The following is a 22,151-nucleotide window of genomic DNA, read 5'->3' on the forward strand; positions in this document are numbered from 1 at the left end:
AAATCATGTAACCCTGTATGTGAAGGTTTATTTCTGTGCTCGCTGTTCTCCTCACAGTCAGTTTTTACGTCTTTCGTTAGGCTAGTACTGTGCTCTCTGGTTACCATAGCTCTGCTGTAGGTTTTGAAACCGGGAAGCGCAAGGCCTCCAGCTTTGTTCTTCTTTTTCGGGATTGTTTTGGCTATTCAGGCTCCCTGGAGCCTCCGTATAAACTTTAGTATATATGGCTTTTCTATTTCTGCAGAAAACGTCCTTGAGATTTTGATAGGGGTGGCCCAAAATCTGTTAATCGCTTTGGGTAGTGTTGACATCTTAATACTTAATCTTCAGTGAACACAGGATACCTGTGCCTCTTTAATCACTATCAGCAGTAAGTATTTTGTGATTTTTAGTGTCCAAGTCTTTTGTCTCCTTGATTAAGTTTATTCTTTCTGGTTTTTATAAATATATTTATTAAATCCATCTTTGTGCGTATTCATATAAGAAATAAAAGAACGTGTAAGTCAGAAAAGGATTCTGGGGATCAAAATAGTTCAGACGGAGAATTGAGATTCTAGGGAGACTGGCAAAACTGCAGAGCTAACAGGTCTTTAAGCATAATTCGGGACTCTGCAGGCCCTTACTTAGGCGTCTACATGCCTAGGATTTAAAACTGAGCTGTCTTTGGACTGTCTAAAAAATTATATGACTTACTGCTTATTTATGTTAGTAGTCATGTGGCAAGATTGGGTGACCCCTCCAAACTGTATCATCAAATTAGCTAATATCTTCTTATAAGGAATGAATCCAAGAATTTGTTGGAGTTACATCTGAATACAGATGAAGTAGTGTTACAAATTATGAACATCCAGACATAATCTGATGATAAATTTTAAGCAGTTAACTATATTGTTATTACTGTCAATTTAGCAGAGATATCAAAAGAACACTTGGAAAGTAATAAATTGTGTTGTTACTGTAGTGGGGAAACCAAGGTGAATGGGGAGATTGGAGGACAGCAGTGTTTTAAAACTCTGGTGAAAAATCAGAGTTTAAAAAATGTTTAAAAAAATTTCTAGCCTAGACTGGGTGGCTCATTTGGTTGCAGTGTCATCCCATGTACCAAAATGTTGCATGTTTGATTTCCCGTCAGGGCATGTACCTGGGTTGTGGGTTTGATCCCTGGTCAGGCACATATGGGAGGTTTCTCTTTCACAATGATGTTTCCCTCCTCCCTCCCCCCTTCCTCTCTCAAAATCAGTGAAAACATATCCTCAGGTGAGGACTAAAACAATTTCTAGGCCCTGGCTGGGTAGCTCAGTTGTTTAGAGCATGGTCCTGATATGCCAAGGTTGCAGGTTTGATCCCCTGTCAGGGCATATACAACAATCAACCAATGAATGATAAATAAGTGGAACAACAAATTGATGTTTCTTTCTCTCTCTCTGTCTCTGTGTCTCTCTCTCTAAAAAAATCAACTAATTAATAAAAAAATTCCAGTCTGTCACCAAGTGATACTTTGTAAAATACAAGAAAAATGAATTACTAGAAAAATAAAATTAAAAACGTGAAATACAAAGCTGAGCTTTTAAATATTGGATTCATAAGACTTAAATCTACTCCTACAAATTGCTATAAAAGTTTCTAAGTTCTTACTCTCAATTTCTGTGCTTATCTCATTATGGATTAATAATAGTTTATATTCCAGCAGGGGTCCGTGGACCCCACTTTGAGTAGCACTGTTCTAGAAAGGTTTTTGGATTCTAACAGTCCAGGAGTTGACCTTTTTAGAATTCTAACTCAGAGTTTAGACAACAGTACATTAGTAATAAGTAATTCCTAACTACACTTTGGATAATCTGAGATACTCTTTAAAAAAAAAAAAGTAGAATACATATGATAGATGGTTATAAGAATGAGACTTCTCTCAAAATTATGAAAAATTTTAGTTGGTCAGTAAAAACTCAGAGAGTATCATTATTTTGTTTATGTAGTCTGCGTTTATATCAAGGAATCATGACTTTTATTTATTTATATTTTTATTTCAGTTACAGTTGACGTTCAATATTGTATTAGTTTTAGGTATGCAGCATAGTGGTTAGACATTTATATAACTTGCAAGGTGATGCCCCCATAAGTTTAGTACCCGCTTGACACCATACACATTTATTACAATGTTATTGACTCTGTTTCCTGTGCTTTACTTAGGATGCATGGCTTTGGAGTGAAGAGAAATGTTTACAGTAGTCTTTTTTTTGTAAACACTTTTTTTTTATTCTTGCACATTTTAAAGATCAAACATTTTTTGCTATTTGCTTGTTAAAGTTATAAATGGATAACCACAACTTAGAAAATATAATTGTAACTGGTAAAGATTTTTAATGACTGTACAAGGCATATTAAATCAATTTTTATTACATTGTTTTTGTTAAAATATTATCATTTGCCATTTCAAGTTTGGTTTATGTAGTTCATGGTAGAACTTGTATCTTTTTAAAAACTTAAAGAACTGGCGTTAGCTTTAGAAGTCCTATTATTGTATAATGTTGTGTTAATTTAGTCTAGAATTACAGAATTTTAGGATGGGAGTTCTGATGGCCACTAGAATTCATGAACCCCTTCTTATGCTTCCTTGCCAAATGACTGTCCAGTCTGTGCCAAAGCATCTCTTGAGGGGCACTAATAATGTAAGAAAGCGCTTTCCTATGCTGACCCGAAACCTTTTTTATGTTTCTTCTACTCCTTGGTACTGTATAAGACAAGCTTAATCAGTCCTCCATGAGACAACACTTCAAATAAATTAAGATAGCTAAAGTGTAATACGTAGAATGAATGAAGTGTTCAAGGAATGGTTTTGATCAGTGTGGGGTAGAGTACTGTTATCTTCATTTTTCTGGAAGCCACATTCCCTGAGGTTATATTGGACAGAGCTTTATGTTGCAAACAATTGGTAGGTTGTGACCCATTGGTGTGTTAAGAAATTATTTTAGTGGGTCTCAATTCCATTCTTTTCTGTACCCTCCCTTTGTACTGTTCATGTTCACTCAAACTTATTTATTTATTTTTTTAAAGAAGGCATATATTGAGCACCTAGTAAGTGTGAGACATTGTGGAGATACCAACATAAATAAAGTACATATCATGAAATCCAAAAAAGAAAGGAGATCAAAGCTCTGCTAGCTCATTCCCTTGAGAATCTGAGTTCCATGCCAAGATAAATACTCTCCATTCCTCCCCTGTAAAGAACAGGAATTGAGATTGGGGTTTAGGTACATAGTACAGTTGACCCTTGAAGAACGCAGGGATTAGGGTCACCAAATCCCCCACCCCGTCCTGCGTAGTCAAAAATCCACGTATAACTTTTGAATCCCTCAAAACTTAACTACTAACAGCCTACTGTTGACTAGAAGCCTTATCGATACCATAAATAGTTGATTAACACATATTTTGTATATGTATTATATACTATATCTTACACTAAAGTAAGCTAGAGAAAAGAAAATGTTATTAAGAAAATCATAAGGAAGAGAAAATACATTTACACTATTGATTGAAAAAAATCCACACAGTTCAAACCCATGCTGTTCAAGGGTCAACTGTATACAAATGATATAAAATATAAAGTCCCAGAATTCAGAGGCTAGAGAATGCATCCATTTAGTACATGTTTTAGGTCAAGGAATGAAAATGGTGGCCAGAAAAGGTTACAGGAATATTTTCATTGAACAAATTAAGTGTTTAGTATAAAAATTACTTTTATAAAATTATGTCGCACATTAAATGTATAGAAATAGTTGGCCTTGTCCCTGGGGATTTCTTATATTATTTATTAATGTAAGAATTACCAGCATTCCCACACTCAGAATAGGAATCAGTCCAGGACAGTTACATAATTTGCTTTGCCTTTGACATGACCTTGGAGTGTGCTTGTCCTCTCCACTTCCACTTGCTCACCTGCACTGTTTATGCACTAGTCATCAGGTGCTTCCTGTGGTTCAGCAGGTATGCTGCTGGGCACTAAGGGATTCAAAGTTGAATGAGCTCTATTTTATTATAGTGCTTCCAGTCTAGCAGAGTATCAGTCTCCTTGGGTTTGCCCCTATTTAAGGACAATTGCAGGTAAATATTTTTCGTTCTCCAAGTCTGACAAGATCCAACTCATTCTTAGAGACCAGTCATATTCCAGTGACCCTTCCTTGATCACTCCAGCTAAAAGTGATTTCTCTGCTCTCTCAACTTCTATTGTGTTTATTTTCTTTAACCACTAATTTGGCAATTAATCATGCTAATTGCTTTGTGACTTGTATCTATTGTTGTTTTGTATTGTTATTTAAATGGTGCCTTGTTTGACTTTCAAAGTTTGATTTTTGTCTTCTGATTACAGTTCCAGTTTCCTGAGAATGGACTCCTTTCTTTAACTCATACCAGCAATCTCTAAACTTTTTTTGATTATGCACCTCAAGTAATTTGCTTATGAACCTCCAATACATGCATATTATATTTACTTAATCATAAAAATATATTTACATATGTAAAATATAAGTAAAAAAGAATGATATAAGATGAAATAAGCAATACCGTAAAAGTAATATTACTTATGGTATTTTTACCTGTCGTATCTAAAAAAGAAATTTTTAAAAATATGTAGATACTAATGGAAGAAGTACAACGTTGGGTGCATACGCTATGCCATAAGACTAGTTTTCAACACACCCAATGTAAGATTTCCCTGTACTTGCATTGTTGGTATTATTTTCTAGCCACAGATTCTTTGTAAGAATCAGTTTAAGCCACTTGTCCATTTCTTAAGGGCTTTAGTATAGTTAAAACTAGGCAGTGGATTCCTTACATCCATGTAGCAGATCACAGTGTGCTGAAGGCAACTGAATAATTTAGAGAACCACCATCAACTCCTCATAGAAAGGAACTTGTGAACTTGCATATGCAGGTGGCTGTGTTGATCGACTGGCATTAGAAAATCCATCTTAAATTACTGTGATTATTACTAAGGCGAGACAGTACATATTTAAAACAGAGATTCTCAAACTTGAGTGAATCAGAGTCACCTGGAGGGCTTGTTAAAACACACATAGCTTAAATCATATTCTTACATCTTAATAAATATCAAAATGTGAACATCTCTGTCTTATCACTACTTAGATTAAGAAATCAAATGCTGGCCATGCCCCAGGGGCCTGCTATGTGTCTTCTCCTAGTCACCATTCCCTTCTTTCCCCATAGATGACCACTGTTCTCACTTTCCTGCTTCTCTATAAATTTTTATCAGTAAAGAAACACTATAGTTTTTTCTGGCTTTGAACTTTAAACAAATGGAATCATGCAGTATTTATTCTTTCGTTCATTAATATGTTTTTTGGCATTCACTTGTGTTGTTGAATATGAGTGTAGTTTATTCCATTGCTATATATTTCACTTTATGCTTGTGTCCCAATTTATTTCCCTCTCCTGTAGCTGATGGACATTTGGGAATCCAGTTTGAAATTACATTTTCTTTGCTCAGTTTGGGGCTACAAAGAATGCTGCTGTTATTAACATTTTAAGAATCTGCCTTTTAGGTTCCAGAGCAACTTCATCTATGTTCATGTATTTACTTTTCTTTATTTTCTTCTTAAAAATAGTTTTCTACATAGATACCTTATACATTTTTTTGTGTGACATTTATTTTTATGGATTTGATCATTTGATGTTATATTCAGTGGCATCTTTCTAGACGTTTTTATTTTTTAAGTGATTATTAATGGTATACAGATATACATACACATATACTATTGATTTTTGTGTATGTTCTTTGGCAACTTTGCTAAGCATATTTCTAGTAATGCATATGAAATTTTAAAAACTCCTACGTGCAGTCATATTATCTGCAAAAAAAAAAAAAGTTTTATTTCTTCCTTTTCAATTTTTATGCCCTTATTTCCCCATGCTATTCTAATTGCTAGGACCTCCATTACAATGTTGAATAAAAGTGATAAGAACTCAACTGATGGTTGTTGGCATCAATTCAACGCCAACATGAACCCCCAATTTGGGGTGAGGTAAAGAAGGAAACTTTATTAAGTGCAAAGAACTCAGCTGTGATCCCCCGTGGTTGTGAGGGCAGCCCTGGGCTAGGCCCCTCAGGCTAGACAGCTCTGCTCCGCTCCTCGCTGGTCTGCCTTGCATTGCACTGGTCTGCTCCACTTCGCTCCCCCAGCACATCTTTGGTGTTTCATCTCAGCGAGGAAACCTAGTCTCCAGCCCTGGGTGGAAAAGGGAAGTGTGCTCCCAGAGCCAGAGCTGAGCTGGCTTATAGAGACAGAACGGCCCTCTCCCTGGTCTCTGATTGGTCTGTCCTCATGCAAATGAGGACTAGAAATCCTTGCAGTGTGATTCACTGAAAGGGCACTTCCTTGATTGGTCAGAGTGGAGCTCCTCTGATTGGTTGGTGAAATTATTGAGGGCGGGGATATAGCTGTGCAGCTCTTATTGGATGGGGAAAGCTTTAGTTCTATTGGTTGAAATTGGATTTCAGGAACTCCTTTATAAAGGCTGGCTCAGGTGGCAGAAACACAGTGCAGGCAGGCAGGTCAGTGCAGACTTCTGTGTGAAGTGCAGTTTGCAAGAGAGGCCCCTGTATAGAAATGGCTGCTAGGCTCTGTTTTTTAATAATTGACCCAGTTAGCCATCAGGAGCCCTTCTTAGTAGGTATCTTCTTTCTCAGAGTCCACAGTATCCGTGTCTCATTTTTTGTCTCAAAGGGAACATTTTAACATTTTGTTGTAGTTTTTTTTTGTAGATGTCCTTTATCATATTAAAAAGTTTCTTTTTTCTCATTTGCAAAGAGTTTTTAAAATCATGAATGGATGTGTAATTTTATCACTTATTTTGTACTTATTGAGATAATTCTATTAATTTTCTCTTTTATTCTGTCAACAGAGTGAATAAAATGTACATATTAGAAAAGAAAGCTTAAACATTAATGACCTAAGTATCTAAAAAAATTAAAAGATTCCCCCTCTTAGTTATCTGTTAAAAATAGTATTTGAGCCATATGATACTTAATCTAAACCACATTTTTGTTATACTCCCTACTCTTAAAATAGATTGGAAATCTATCATCTATAAATGGAGATATAGCATAGAAACTGGGAATAACAGTTGATGCCACATGAACTGGCAAACACATTTAAAAAATATTTTATTTTTATAATTTTGAAAACATTCGAGGCTGAGTCACTTATTTTGGTAATGGCATTTTAAAATCTTATGCTAAGAATCGATCTATCACTTTCTAGTAGGGCCTAGAAATAGATTTCAGGCTTTAGAGATTAGACGATATATTTGGTGTATCAGGAACATCATGTGCCATCAAGCAGATAGTTCCATTCTGGAGAACAATATAAAAATCTCCCTTAGTGCAGTTTCGTTGCACATTTTATGGATTATTTAGATAGCTATTACGATAGCCTGTAACACTCTTCTAGCTTCTTGACTGCTGCCTTTCAGTGTAGAAACTTTGATAATTTTGAAACTGACTTAGTCTGAGTGGAATCATTGATGATAGATTTAATTCAGAGAAAATAAATTTTGTAAAATGAAAGTGTGAACACCAGCTAACAATAATTCACTCTAATTTGTGACTAAGTAGTTATTTAACAGGCAGTTATTGGTCTTTGAGCCTATTTTATTTCACAGTCACCTGCTATTTTAGGTTGCCAACGCTAAAGACTTCCTTCTCAGCTAACGTTGAATATTGTTAAGCACAAACGTCATTATCAAGAAAACAGGAAGCTGTGTAGGAGAACATGCCAAATGGTAAATTAATAGTCTAGGGAAAGGAAACTGACGTAGACTCAGGGAAGAAACCTGGGCTCATCTACTTTGTTCTTTTTCAATGGCTTGAAGAATAAATATGGTTTAAATTATTATTTTTTCCAGAAAATACATCAGATAATAGGTTTAGCATTAAATTAGAAAGCATATATTTTGCTTATATTTTGCATTGCCTTAGAAATGCTAATGTCTTAAAGGTTATATCTTTTTTTAGCTGTGTTAATCCAGGTTAATTCTTGGCTGTCACTAAACTATAAAGTGGAGTGAAATTGCCAACTTTTCTTCTTTATAGTGGGACTTTAATAAGAGTCAGATTTCAGTAATTAGGACCAAGTAATGATTTAAAGAGATTCAAACCCAAATTTACCTTCACTATTTATTTAAAGAGTTTATTTATTTAAAGAGTTTGCTAAGTAAATCAGTAGTGTCAACATTGTAGAGCCTATTTAAGGAAGTTATGAGAGCCTTGTTCCCTTTTTTGGATCATTGGTTTACATGTATACAGTTCTTATACTTCTGACTGATAAAATCATTTTCTTTTCATTAAAACACATGTGGTAGAACATCCTTTTTGGCAGTGTTTTATCAGCTTTTAGTTTTCATTATTATAGGTACTTAATAAAATAGCATTTGTTGAAAAAAAATTATAATTCACATTTTTCACTAGGTTTCCCCTTTAATTATTGAGTGATGATTTAGTGTGGTGGTTAAGAAAATGGGCCCTGGAGCCAGACATCCTGGGTTTGGATTCCAACTTTGTCACTTACTAGCACATATCTTCTGTGTGCCTCAGTTTCCTCATCTGTTAAATGGAGGTAATAATAGCACTTATCTCTGAAGGTTGCTGTGGACTTAAAATAATTTAACTTAACTAAAGAGCTTAGAATAGTGCCTGCCACATATTAATGCCCAACAAATATTAGCTGTTGTCGTTATTTATTGTGAAAATAGAGTAATTTTAGCCTGGCCAGGCATGTCTCAGCGGTTGAGCATCGACCTAGGATCCAGGCGATCGGTGTTCGATTCCCGGTCAGGGCACATGCCCAGGTTGTGGGCTCGATCCCCAGTCGGGGTGTGCAGGAGGCAGCCAATCAGTGATTCTCATCATTGATGTTTCTCTCTCTCTCTCTCTCTCTCTCCCTCTCCTTTCCTCTCTCTGAAATCAATAAAGATATATTAAAAAAAAAAAAGGAGTAATTTTAAGTAATGACTTTAATTTGGGGTCACATGTATAGCTCTTCAAAGGGACAACCTTTCACAAATAATCATACCTTTACCTTTCTCAGAGGTGAGGATGAGAGTGTCTTCCCAGTTGCAGTTAAATCATCAGTTCTTGGCACAAGAAGAGCACAACCCTTATCCCCATTCATGTTGTTGGAGTATCCACATCCTGGACACCAGTGCTGGATGCTGGAGATTTAAGATGATTAGAGGTGTCCAGGTTGGGGAGACTGAGATGTGACCAGAGCGTCCTGGAAGTAATTTCCTGTCCCAGTGCTCTCACTGAGTACCCGTGAGACCCCCTGGGCTTTACTGTCATCATCTGTAAAATGATTCTTTTTCAGTTTGGTTTATGATTATAAATATATGCTAAAATTTCATCAGTGCTGGGTGCTTAGTACTGTGCTAAATGCTGTACTAAGACATTTTTAAAAAGTATAAAACAGTTCTTGGCACCAAGAATATTATGATCTGGTTGGGAAAACAAACCACAATTACAAGGTAATAATACTGGCAGTCACATGATTAGATGTAAAATAAGAAACCAAATGGATGAAAGTATGTGAGGTTATGATGTTTAGCATTTTAATATATAATGGTTAGCTGTGTTTTTTGAGGCTAAACTACCAATCAAGAATTTCCATTTGATAATTCCCACTTGGATGATCTGTAGAATGTGATAGTTTAGATCGCCTGCTCTCCCACTTTAAAATAGTGCATTCCCAGTATATTGAGGCAATTAGAATTTAGTGAAAGATAAAATGTTTAGAGTTTTTCATCCAAAACCTTTTTTATTATAATTCCAAGATATGTTTTTTGTTCTTGTCATTGCTGTATTCCCAGCACCTAGCACAGTGCATGACATATAGTAAGCACTCAGGAAGTACAGTTGAGGGACAAATTTGAAATTACATTTTAATTATCAGTAATTTTTAGTTATTTAAAATTACTTGATTATTAAAATGTTACTCAATTTGTAATACTGGCTTTTTAAACCATAGATCTAGCTATATGTTAGGACAGGTTGCTATGATACAAATAAAATTTTAATGAAGCCGGTAGCTTTTTATTTGGTAGCTTTTTTGTAGTTGTATAAGGAAATGACTTTTTAGATGAATGAACTTTCCTACTCTGTTAGTTATTTGTTACTGACATCTGACTGCAACTTCATGGGAGACTTTACACCAGAACTGCCCAGCCAAGCCATTCCCAAAATTCTAATACAGAGAAGCTGGGAGACACAATAATGTTAGAACTGTGGAGTTTTTTTAAATCAATCCTTACCCCAGGATATGTTTTCAGAGAGAGAGAGAGAAAGAGATCGATCCATCGGCTGCTTCTCATACACACCCCAACTGGGAACCAGACTGCAATCTTTTGGTGTACAGGCTGATGCTCCAGCCAACTGAGCAGAACTGTGAAGTTTTTGGTATCACAATATAAGGACTTGCAGATACTTTCCTTGAAGACTCTTTTTCAGTAAATCAATTACCTGCATTCTTTCCTTCTGAAAAGCAGTGAAACTCTTTAGGAGAAAGAGATAAATCAAGCAGTCATAGCCAAGTTTTCTTAGTCAAATATAAAAAGGATGTATTTTCTGTTTATGTACAGAGGCATATACATGCACATGTAATCTTTAAGTGCAACCATACTATTCAATCTTTTAAAACCCATTTTATTTAATTTTTTTATTTTATGTTATTTTATTTATTGATTTCAGAGAGGGGCAAGGAGAGAGAGAGAGAGAGAGAGAGAAACATCAATGATAAGAGAATCATTGATCGGCTGCCTCCTGCACACCCCCTATTAGGGATCAAGTCCGACACTGGGGCATGTGCCCTGACTGGGAATTGAACTGTGACCTCCCGGTTCATAGGTTGATGCTCAACCACTGAACCACATTGTCCGAACCCATGCCCTGTTTTGATTAGCAGAAAAACTAATACCCTCCTTGAATGTGATTTGAAATTTCACAGTAAATTAAATAACATGACCAAAAACAACTTTATACAGAGATAATTAAAGAAGGGGAAACATTTTAGTTTAATTTTAAAAGAACCTTTAGGTAACATGACATTGGCTTGTTTCCCATAAATCTACTTATCCCAGGTGATAAGGAAGCTAGAGCTTAACAGATATTTTCAATCATTTGCTCAGTCGAGTGCTCTGTAGGAGAGAGACCTGCTTATTAGCCTTTTCAAATTTGTAATTCTTCTCAGCAAGACCCTGTAGTTAACAGGAGATTAGTTATTTTAACTTGGTTATGCTCTTTGGGGAGTATCACCTCCATCCCCATCCCTACTCCGAGTGATCTTACCAACAACATATAGTACTCTCTCTAATGTAAGGTTTGGTAAATTTTGGCTAGCCCACGCATTAATCTGATTGTTTCCATATAAGATTTGGTAATCTCAAATTTTACCCCAGCTGTTTTCAACTGGTGTGCCCCAAGAAACATACTGGTGTGCTGCAAGAATTTTTAAAACATTCAATACCTGACTGTTCAGTCAGGGGCACTGACCTCTTTTCCCTTAGATCGTCAAATAAAAAAATGACAACAGCCAACACAACAATAGCCATCCAGCTGAATCAAAATTATACCTATTTTTTTTGTCAGATCGGCAAAAAATATCTTTTTGGTGTGCTGCAGAATTTTAGTAATTAATTTATGTATGCCATGAGCTGAAAAAGGCTGAAATCACTGCTTTACATTCCTGATTTCCCTTCTTCCTAAACTTACCCCTCTCCTAGTCATTGTATTGAGTAAATCTGTTTGTCTCCATCGACACTGCTGCTCCCCTAGTCTAAGTATCCATCATCTTTCCTGAAATGGACTCCTATCTGGTCTCCCCATTTCCATTTATAGTCCCTTTTCCCATAGAGTAGACAGAGTGATCCTTTCAAAGCACAGAATTAGGTAGTACTTACTCTCTCTTCTTCTTAAAACCCTTCCTTGAGCTTGGAATAAAGCCTGAATTATTTGCCACTACCTACAAGGCCCTGCAGTTATGTCCCTTGCTTACCTCTTGTCCTAATCATTTGCTGTTCTCTCCCTCATTCACTCTGCTCTAGCTGCATTGCTCAGACAGATCAAGATTTCTTCCCCCAAATATATTGGACTTGATTCTGCCTTCACGCCTTTGTATCAGCTGTTTCCTCTGCCTGGAATGTTCTTCCCCAGAACATGGTTGGCCCCTCTGTTACTCAGGTTTTGGATTTCACCTCCTCCTGAGGTTTCCCCCAATCATCCAGTATAATGTAGCTCCTGTTTTATTGCAGTGCCCTGTTTTAGTTTCTTCATAACATTTAGCAATCTTAAACCATCTTTATAAATTTGTCTCGTGTATTGTTTTTCTCTTCTGTTGCCAAAATTTGTGCCATGAGACTGTAGATTTTGCTGTCTTATCCATCCTGTATTCCTGACAGAACAACGCTCAGTAAACCTTACCGAAGTGAAAAACTCAGTGAATGGGTGACTCGGAGAAATGTACCTTTCCACACCCTGAGGTGGCTGGAGCCAGCCTTCCAGATAGTAAGGAGGGAAGGTGAAGGAACACAGCACAAAAACGCTTTCCCAGTCCTGGTTAAAGCCTAAGTAAATAATATAAAATGTGGCCCAACAGTGACAGCAACAGTTCAGAAACTAATTTCACTTTGAGAAAGGATGACTTTTTCAAACAAACTACAATCAGATTAATCCTGAGGATTTCCTGTACTGTTAGTAACTTCAGAGATAGATAATTGATCTTCAAGCCCAAAAAGACACTTGATTATGAATTAAAAAAAAAAAATATTTTGAAGTGTTGTTGGCTGAATATAAGAAAAATTCTTAGTGTTTCTTGTAGGGTCATTTCTGTTACTAGATTATACTTTATATTTTGTAATGCTGTAATTTATGTGTTTCCCATAAGTGTATTCAAATAACTACTGTGCTATGGGCTAGACAAGATTATACTATAAAGGAAATATTTTACTTAATAAAATGTGCCCTGCAGAATTTTTTATATTTAAAGGTAAACAGAAATGTATTCTTAAAGCCTGTGAAAAATTAAAGTATGTTAGTATGCAATTATTAGTGCAACTTTGTTGTTGTTTATAAACTGGTATTTTTGTTGGCCTGTAAAGATAAAGAGGAACAACCAACCTAGTGATTTATCTTAAATACATCTGAGTTAATGTTTCTGTCTGGTTCTCTCTTCTTTCACATTCAAATAGTTTTGGAAAAAAGTAACAGTAAATCTAATATGAGGTCTTAGTTAGATTTTTTTAGAGCCAGCATTTCTCAAATTTATTTTCAAATGACAGTTGCCCTTTAGAGAAGCCTTATTCCAACGATGCTTCCATTCCCTACACTACTTTCGTAGCTTCTTTTTCAGAAATGTTTCAAAGCAAGTTTTGGAATTATGAAAGAAAATTAGCTACCTGGCCAGGCATGCCTCAGCGGTTGAGCATCGCCCTAGGATCCAGGAGATCACGGTTTGATTCCTGGGCAGGGCACATACCCGGGTTGCGGGCTCGATCTCCAGTGGGGAGTGTGCAGGAGGCAGCCGATCAATGACTCTCTCATCATTGATGTTTTGACTCTCTCTCCCTCTCCCTTCCTCTCTCTGAAATCAATAAAGATATATTTAAGAAAATAAAATAAAGATAAATTAAAAAAAGAAAAAAATTAACCTTCTTGCTTTGTTATAAATTAAAAACTTCACTTTTTAAAAACAATGAAGACATATAACTTCCTGAAACTTCATATTAATATTTTATTGATCTATGAAGCCAGTACTGCTGTTATACAGTCGAAGTTATGACTTGTAAGATCATGAAAGATATCTCATAAAGTAAATGTTTATAAAGAACAAAGAACATTGTAAAACTTTGTGAAGTAATAGAGTAAAAAAATACCAAGCTGTTGAGACCTGGGTGACTAACTGAGCGCCCTTTTAAATTTGCGTTTTATGAACACTGAGCGCAGAACTCTGCTCTCTGGCAGATGTAAGCTGTGGGGTGCCAAATCCAGAGGAAGTGCTTGACCTTCAGGGAGAGAGAACCATCCGGTACCAGAAAAAGGCCAAAACTGGGCTCTTTTTAGTACTAACTGAGTGAAACCTAAGAGTTTATATTTAAAATATGACCATAAAGTTACTCTCGTTTTGTAATTCTTGGCATCAAAGACTGCAGACTTCTTTTGGATGATATGCCTATTTTCAAAGAGGGATATATTCCTTTGAGAGAAATAGTTGAAGCAGTGTTGGTGTTTGTTGTTAGAAGGCATGTAAGTTTCATTGTAAGATAAATGAATTATTTGTTTTAGGGCAAGTCTTACTGTCTTGGCCTCCAGACCACTATGGGCTTTTATTTCATTCTGTAAGCCAGGGTTTTAATCTTTTTATTTATAAAGATCACTTTTTATTTACTTTGTTAAATATCTTAAATATATATGGTTAAAAAAAATCTTTCTTTTTCTTTTTTAAAAGCTGCACGTCACTGACTCCTGGACCCAACTGTGACCGATTTAAACTACATATACCATATGCTGGAGAGACCTTAAAATGTAAGTCAATGATGACTGTTTTACTGAAAATATAGATTATAGAAATCATTTTAGGGTTTAGTTCTTCTGGGGATGATCCATATATTTAAATAATATGCTTATGCATCTGTTTCTTGACTTACCAATTTTAGGTATTATTATCTTTTAACTTCCTGCTCTGATACATGAGGCTTCAGCCTATTTTTACTGTACACTTTATCTCTCTCTTCTCTTCCTCTTTAATATAATTATATCACCACTATTGGTTCCTGTGTTGATTACCCTGTAGCTTTAAAACATTTTTTTAAGGATCATTGTAAGCATTGTGTTGTACAGTTAAATGAACAGCCCGTAAAAATTCTTAGTAAGTACCTGGCACTGAGTTAGCACTCTTATTACTTAAGCACAGTCTTTCTGCTGTGATAATGAACACTTAGTATACTTTTATTTTGTTTCCCATTAACCATAGTGTTTTTTGGCTCCCCAGTTTTTTTTTTTTGTTTTTTTTTAATCCTTACCAGAGGATATTTTTTCATTACTTTTTCAGAGAGAGTAGAAAGGAGAGAGAAACATTGATGTGAAAGAGACACATCTGTTGGTTGCTTCCCTGTGGAGTTTTTATCAATCTCCCTCTTTTTAGCGCCATGTCACATTCTCTTGCCTCTCCTTACACCAGATGACTGCAAGTTTTTATGTATTTACCAGGACAGATGGCTTCCTCCTCATCAGTAGCCTCTTCCTTACATTATTGCAGTCAGAACTTTCTCTGCCCTGTCTCATCAAGTACTACTCTTCCATCTGCATTTTGCCTTCTAGGAATTTTTTGAAATGCCTCATCTACCGATTGCTACTCTCTCCTCTTCCTTTTCACTCTTCCATTATTTAGGATTTTTATCTTACTGTTTCTTCACTATCATTTAATGGGAGGGTGGGTCTTGCATTCATAATAGTATTCAACTTTATCTAAAGTTTCTCATTAAATCCCATTGAAAAGTTATGGTGTCTGGCTTAAATTATAATCAAACTATTTGGAGTTTATGGTAATTTTATTTCATAGCTTTGAACTCAGTGAAGTTTGAGATGGAGACTGTTTTGTTATTAAATTATATCTTCAGTTCCTGGGACAGTAAAGATATTCAATTAAGTGTTGAAGAAATGAAATGAATTCATGTATAAATTAGTGAATTGTAGTGTTCAGATTTTTGTTGGTTTAAGTATAGTGTTACAGAGAATGTGACATTCTGTTAGTTGTATCTGTCTTTTGCCAACAGAAATTCAGTTTTTTGAATTATTTATTATATAAGGAACTTGTAATTGGAACATTGCTCTTAATAGTGCAGAAAACAGAAAGGACATACAGTACTTTGCAGATTTGGAGTCTGTATCAATTTTGTCTTTATATATTCTACTCTACTTTCTCAAAGCAGGTTAGTGAAAATAGCATGTAATGAAATTTTATATGTTAGAATATTTTATATATTAGAAAACAGTTTTCTATAAATGTTTATCTGTGAATAAAGGAAAATTTGTGCAGTTAATGATAGTGAGGATATATTTCTGCCCATGAATTCATAAATTGATTCCTACAGGAATTACATTCAAAATGAAATAATTGAAATAAAAAGGACCAGAAGATTGCAGTACATTAGGAATGATGTTACTGTTTTCTCAGCTCTTTTAATGTAAAGAGACAACTCTTCAGTGTTGGGACAGTGAAAGAGTTTCCAATTTGTGTAAGAGTCTTATGGAAAATATCAAAGGCTATCTGAATTTAAGAGAAGTCCTTGAATTTCATGATTGTAGAAGAGACAACTGGTACTTAAAGGGCATTGGAAAAGTGAATCTTCAATGACCAAGGTTTAATTGAAATAAAATACATGTTAAGATCTAGGATGGTGCCACTAAAAGGAGTGAAAATTTATCAGTTATAGCAAAATTCACAGAGGAAGATTAATGCGCTTCATATGCATATTTGTAAAAATAGCCACCCTAGTCATGATCTGCAGCACTTAATTCTTTTTTTTTTTTTTACAGCACTTATTTCTTGAAGAAATTGTGTTTGTGTTTTTGTGTACCTTATTTAAATAGGGCAGAGAATAGGCTGTTTTGCTCATATTTTATTTCCAATCTCTGTGTATTGCCTGGCATTTAGAGGGACTCAGTAAGTGTGGAATGAATGAATCATGTTCATTCTTCAGATCTGGCAATGATGAGGTTTGACGAGGAAGTGACAGAACTCTGAAGTATACTCAATTTTACAAGTTCGTTGAATAACACTATTTAACTATAAAGAGAGATTATTGAAATACTCTAAGTTATATCACGCAAGTCTGTGGCCAGTAAAGCAATATTGGTTTCAAATTTGGAATTATCTTTTTTTAAAACTATTCTTCATACTAACAATTTATTTTAATCAGAGACTGTTTGGCTATAAGAAACCCTTTGGAACAAACATAAATTAAAGAGGTTTTTTGTTTGTTTTTCTTTATGAGAAATTAAGTGAATTCCATGGTGTCCGAGGGGCAATTTTACCCACTCCTCATGGGTACTGGAATCACAGACTCCAGAACGATGGCCGACACCATAGTTGCCAGCCGGCGTCGGTGTCCGTGTCCGTGTCTTTCTCCTGCACCATATTCTGTTGTCACTATATTCACCTTATGCTTTTCTCCCCAGATTTCTTTGTTTCTCTTCACGTAGAGTAGAAATCGCTTCCGGAGCCTCTTAAGCGGTGTCTTAGTTCAAGGCCCCCAGAGATCACCTGTGGTCTTGGAATCTAAATTCCCGGGAGAGAGGGTCTGATGAGCAGCTTGAGCTGGTATCCACTCGTGATCCAGACATTTGACCAAGAGTTCTGGGTTGGGTATTCTCAGCCTGGTTGCCAGAGACCAGTTTAGCACAAGGTCGACATGGACTTGGGCCGGTACCCAGAGAGGCATCTGTTACACTGTCTCAGGAATTCTTCCTGAAGAGCTTCCAAATGAAACTAGACCCTTTCCACTTTATCTTTAACAATAGAAGCAGTACCATTGTTTGTCATCTGAGAGGTGCGATGAGTATTTCAGTTATTTGTGAGAGTGAAGAACTCATGCCGAAAAGTTATCTCCAAAGATTTTGAAGTTGACTGTTACAGAGGAAAAGCCTTCTTTCAGAGGAAAAACTGAAAAGAAAAAAAAAAGATTATGATGTGGGTAATACATTCTCTCCCATGTTTTCAGAGGAACCGTGTAAAATTACTATTTCTGAGGTTTTGATAATACTTCACTCAATTTAAATTTGTATATTTTGGGGAATGATTACAACAAAATGAAACCAGTCTTTGAACTGCTATTTAAATGGAATATACCGTTTAATTAAACAGTGGTCAAACATACACAAAGATTTTTATAGACGGGTTGCAAATAGTGTTCTAGAACAAGTGCTTTACTTATTCTTGAAATCAGTTTCATTTTGCTTCTCTCTCAAGTGGTTTGGTTGCTGTGTGTGCCTGCAGCCAAACAGAGTCTCCAAGATCACCTGCAAGGAGTTAACCATTTTTACTATGACTGGTAGCAGCTGAGCTGAGTAAAAAGTTAGACACTTTGTCAACAGGCTTAGTATTTTGCATCATGCTGAGAGGCATTCTAATTTTCCTTTATAGCATAGTTCATTTTACTTTATTTTTATCTTTTCAAAAGGATTCATTTATTTAAAGATTATTACCTAGCATTCAAGGTATTTTTAGAAGCTAATTAGGGAGGCAGGTCACCTTTGATTTAGTGAATGTTCTAAAAAATGCTCATTGAAAGGCAAGTAAGAAGTGCTAATTTTGTAGATTAGACATTATCTTTCCCTTAAATTTTTGAGGATTCCTTTGTTCTGGTATTTCGGAATATTTTATTTTCTTGGAATTCATGGAATGTTTGAAAAAAAATTTAAGAACATCAATTCATATTAATTTATATTTGTAAAGTCAGCTTAGTTATAGCTAAATAAATAAATAAATAAATAAATAAATAAATTTGGCTTTGATATTGATTATAGTTTATTAAAATATGGCTGATAAATTGCTAAACTAACTTACTGAGCATTTATTTTATAAAGAGTTAGATTTATTTATATACATTATCTCCTTTAATCACACAGTAATTCTGAGATACAGATTTACAGCCCACTTTTTAACATTAACTTTATGGAAGTATAATTTACATATAATAAAATGTACCTATTTTAGTGTACAGTTACATAAATTTTGGCCATTGTAAACACCTATATTAATTACTATACCACAGTCAAAATATATAACATTTTCATCCCCCAAAGATACAGAATGTTTCCTTCCCTCCATAAGTCAGTCCTCTGCCATCATCTCCCTACTCCCCGAACTTTTATTCTCTCTGAAATTATAAAATAGTTTTTTCTGTTTTAGAATTTCATATAAGCTGAGGACATTGATTTGAGATCTTTCTTCTTTTCTAATATTGGTATTTAATGCTTTAAATTTCTCACTACTGCTTTAGCTGTATCCCACTGGTCTGGATATGTTGTATTTTCATTTGAATTCATTATATATATTTAATTTTCCTTTTGATTTCTTTTTTGACCCACTGGTTATTTGGAAATGTGTCATTTAGTTTCCAGAATTTTCTGAATTTTTAATTATCTTTCTTTTATTGATTTTGAATTTAATTTCCATTATCATCTGAGAATATGCTTTGTATAACTTACATCCTTTTACATGTATTGAGACTTGTTTTATGGCTTAGGATATGGAGTATTTTAATAAATGTATAGTATCTTGTGAGGGTACAATGTTGATGCCAACAAATGCCTACATTTCTATTAATTATCTTTGTATTTCAGGGTGATGCCCCTGCCTTTTTCAAGATTATGGCACTGGCAGTAGTGCTTTCAGATCAGAAAAGAGGGACTCATAATTTTTCAGAGGAGGTAAAGCAGAGATTTAAAAATTCTAGTCTGATTTAAAGAACTAAGGGTACTTAGGACACTAGGTTCTCAATGGAAGTGTATGGAGGGCCCAGATGCATTTGTTTGCTTTGAACCAGTCCCTTTTTTTATTATTTTGGCCTGTAAGAACATTGACTTGCCCTCATCTCTAGGATGTTTCAGCAGAAGATGGTGTACAACCTTTTGGAACATTTGATGGCAATTCCACATGACACAGGCACTCCACACACTTCAGGTTGTTGCATGGCAGGCTTTACGTGGCATTACCTGGTAGTTGATCTCCAGTGATTTTCACTTGCTCATTAGTCTGCTTTAGGGGAAATAATTGAGATTTCGTATTCCATTCTCCCAAAAGATATGAACCATGTCTTAATTTCTAGTATATGACAGCATTCATATTAACTTGTATATATTGATTCTTAATAAATTTATCTTTTTATATGTATTTATTTATGTGGTAGATATGAATCTTTGTTTCTACTGAAATTAAAAAGTGAGACTTCTGTCTGCTATAACCAGCCTACTAATTCTTCATAGAACAGTTCTTTTAATACTGTTCCCAGGCTGCTATCAAACCTCTAATTTATTGACATCCTTCTTCACGTTTCCGGAGCCAGGCAAGATAATCATCTTTCGATTCTTCAGCCAGTTCTTTATTAGCATATAAAAAAGAAAACCAGCAGTGGCTTTGTCCTTCACATTTCCCTTTTGATTCCGTTCACACTATTATCATTAGTACCAACCCCACCGAAAAAATAAACCCTTGTTTTTATTCTGCCATTGGATACAGGGCTAGGTTGTAAAAGGAAGGGAACAAAATGTTTTTAGTAGGATTATCTTTAGTGATAGGGAATTAGAGCCATTAAAAAAAATAAACAGCTCAACCCCAAACACAGCAAAATAGAAAAGGAAATGTTTCAGGGAGTTTTGTTGATACAGGATTTGACATGAAGACCAGATACATCGAACTCCTGGAGGGAGTGAAGGGACAAGAGAAGAGAGAAATGAATGGAATAGAGTTAGCTTGAAGACTAAGAAAAGTATTTTTTAAAAAAGTTCTTAGGCAGTCTCAGTAAAAATTGTTTTCCCTTTTCTTGGGCCTTAGAAATTAGGATCTTTTCATATTATTGTCATAATATATGGTAACCCTGTTTGATAGTGGTGCTGGAAGCCCAAGAGGATGTGGTTGCATTCAGTGTCTAAAAAAGTTACAATTCATATCTAGTTTTTTCTTTGTACTTATGCCGAAACCTCTCCATCTGGAGAAGTGCCAATTTGCCACTAAATTTAAATAAATCAGAACATTTCTCATCAATAGGGGTGGCAAATTTAGCCCCTCTTTAGAGCACTGAGCAATTTATGACCATATGTTAAATACCATAAAACAGCTTTAAAGACTTGGTCCCTGGCCATTGCCAGATTGCGCCGTAGGAGTACAGCAGCGCTGTGAGGGACTGGGAATGCTTCCTCCGGCCCTTGGAGGCCTCCGTAACGCACTGATGTCACAGCCAAAGAGGCCTGTTTTCAAACATTCCCTTTATAAAGGTGAAATACTAAAAGATTCCATTTTGGCATTTGGGTGCAAAGAAGGCAGACTTCTTTTTGATTCTTAAGGGTCAAAATTAGTATGGGAAGTGCTGTGTGGGAGGAGTAACTTGGCAGCAGCAAGTCCAGAAGGCAAGTCTAGGAATAGGTAGAGATACCCTGCTCATTCTCTGTCTTGGAGCGTGAACTGGACTTCTCTAAGGCATAAGCAAGCCAAATACCACATTTCTTAACTGTTTTTCTTTTGCCAACTTTTATGGAATGAATATGAATGTTAAAAACAATTTTTAAAATTTCATCCCATTGGACTGCCAATAATAATGATTTCTTCCAGAAGTCTGACTCATTATTTGGTGAGCTCCAAATATTAGTTTTTCTTCTTACCATCATCACAGCCTGTGAGTCATTTATGGCCTTCGGTGGGCTCATGGGTGAAGGGGTGTGCCAGCAAACATGTGACTTTTGGTTAAGTAATGCTGTAGGGCCCTGGGTGGACTTTTAACACGTGAGGAAACCACTGTTTTAGGCAGGGTGTTATTAAATAGGAATAGTTACCAGATTTTTGTACAGGATTTTCCTGACCGTCCTCTCTGAAGGATAATGAAATTTGGCTGTCAAAGGTCCAGGATTCCTAGCCTTCTTGAATGTGTAATACCAGCCCGAGGGCTGATTTCCTGTCAGTTCCTGTGTGGTTTGCAGTACATCCTCTTTGCAACAGATCAGTATTTTAGGTCATCTATCACAACTGCTGTCCTGTAAATTCTTGGCAATTTGATCTCGGTTTGCAGAAGGCAGCTGGTGTACTTCTCCAGGACGTGCAGCTGGGGAGCTCCGGCCTCCCTCTTCTTAAGGCCAGGAAGTACGCTATTGTTATTCATCGACGTGTTCTTCCTTTGAAAGAACAAAAATCTTCAAACTTTGGCAAATTCGAAAAGTGCTCGGTAGTAATTTGAAATTACCCTTTCTATTTTGTTCATCTAGGGCAAAAACTTAAGTGATCTTTGACATCATTTGAAATCTTGCCTGTTTTTTCCATAATACGTATATGTGCACTAGTGGAAGGCCCTTTTTCCCCTCACTGCAAATGAAGTCATGCTTA

The 22,151-nt window shown here is 35.7% G+C and overlaps 1 protein-coding gene across 2 annotated transcripts in view; it reads left to right on the forward strand.

The window, feature by feature from the left end:
• Positions 1-22,151, forward strand: part of BABAM2 (BRISC and BRCA1 A complex member 2) — a 315,632-nt gene that overhangs the window by 36,117 nt on the left and 257,364 nt on the right. For both annotated transcript variants that reach the window (XM_016209812.2, XM_016209804.2), the window contains one exon: positions 14,505-14,581. In XM_016209812.2, coding sequence (XP_016065298.1) covers positions 14,505-14,581 — 77 coding nt within the window. The remainder of the gene's footprint in view (positions 1-14,504; positions 14,582-22,151) is intronic.

The sequence above is a fragment of the Miniopterus natalensis genome, chromosome 13 (assembly GCF_054644295.1).
Source record: "Miniopterus natalensis isolate mMinNat1 chromosome 13, mMinNat1.hap1, whole genome shotgun sequence".
Taxonomy (NCBI): Eukaryota; Metazoa; Chordata; class Mammalia; order Chiroptera; family Miniopteridae; genus Miniopterus; species Miniopterus natalensis.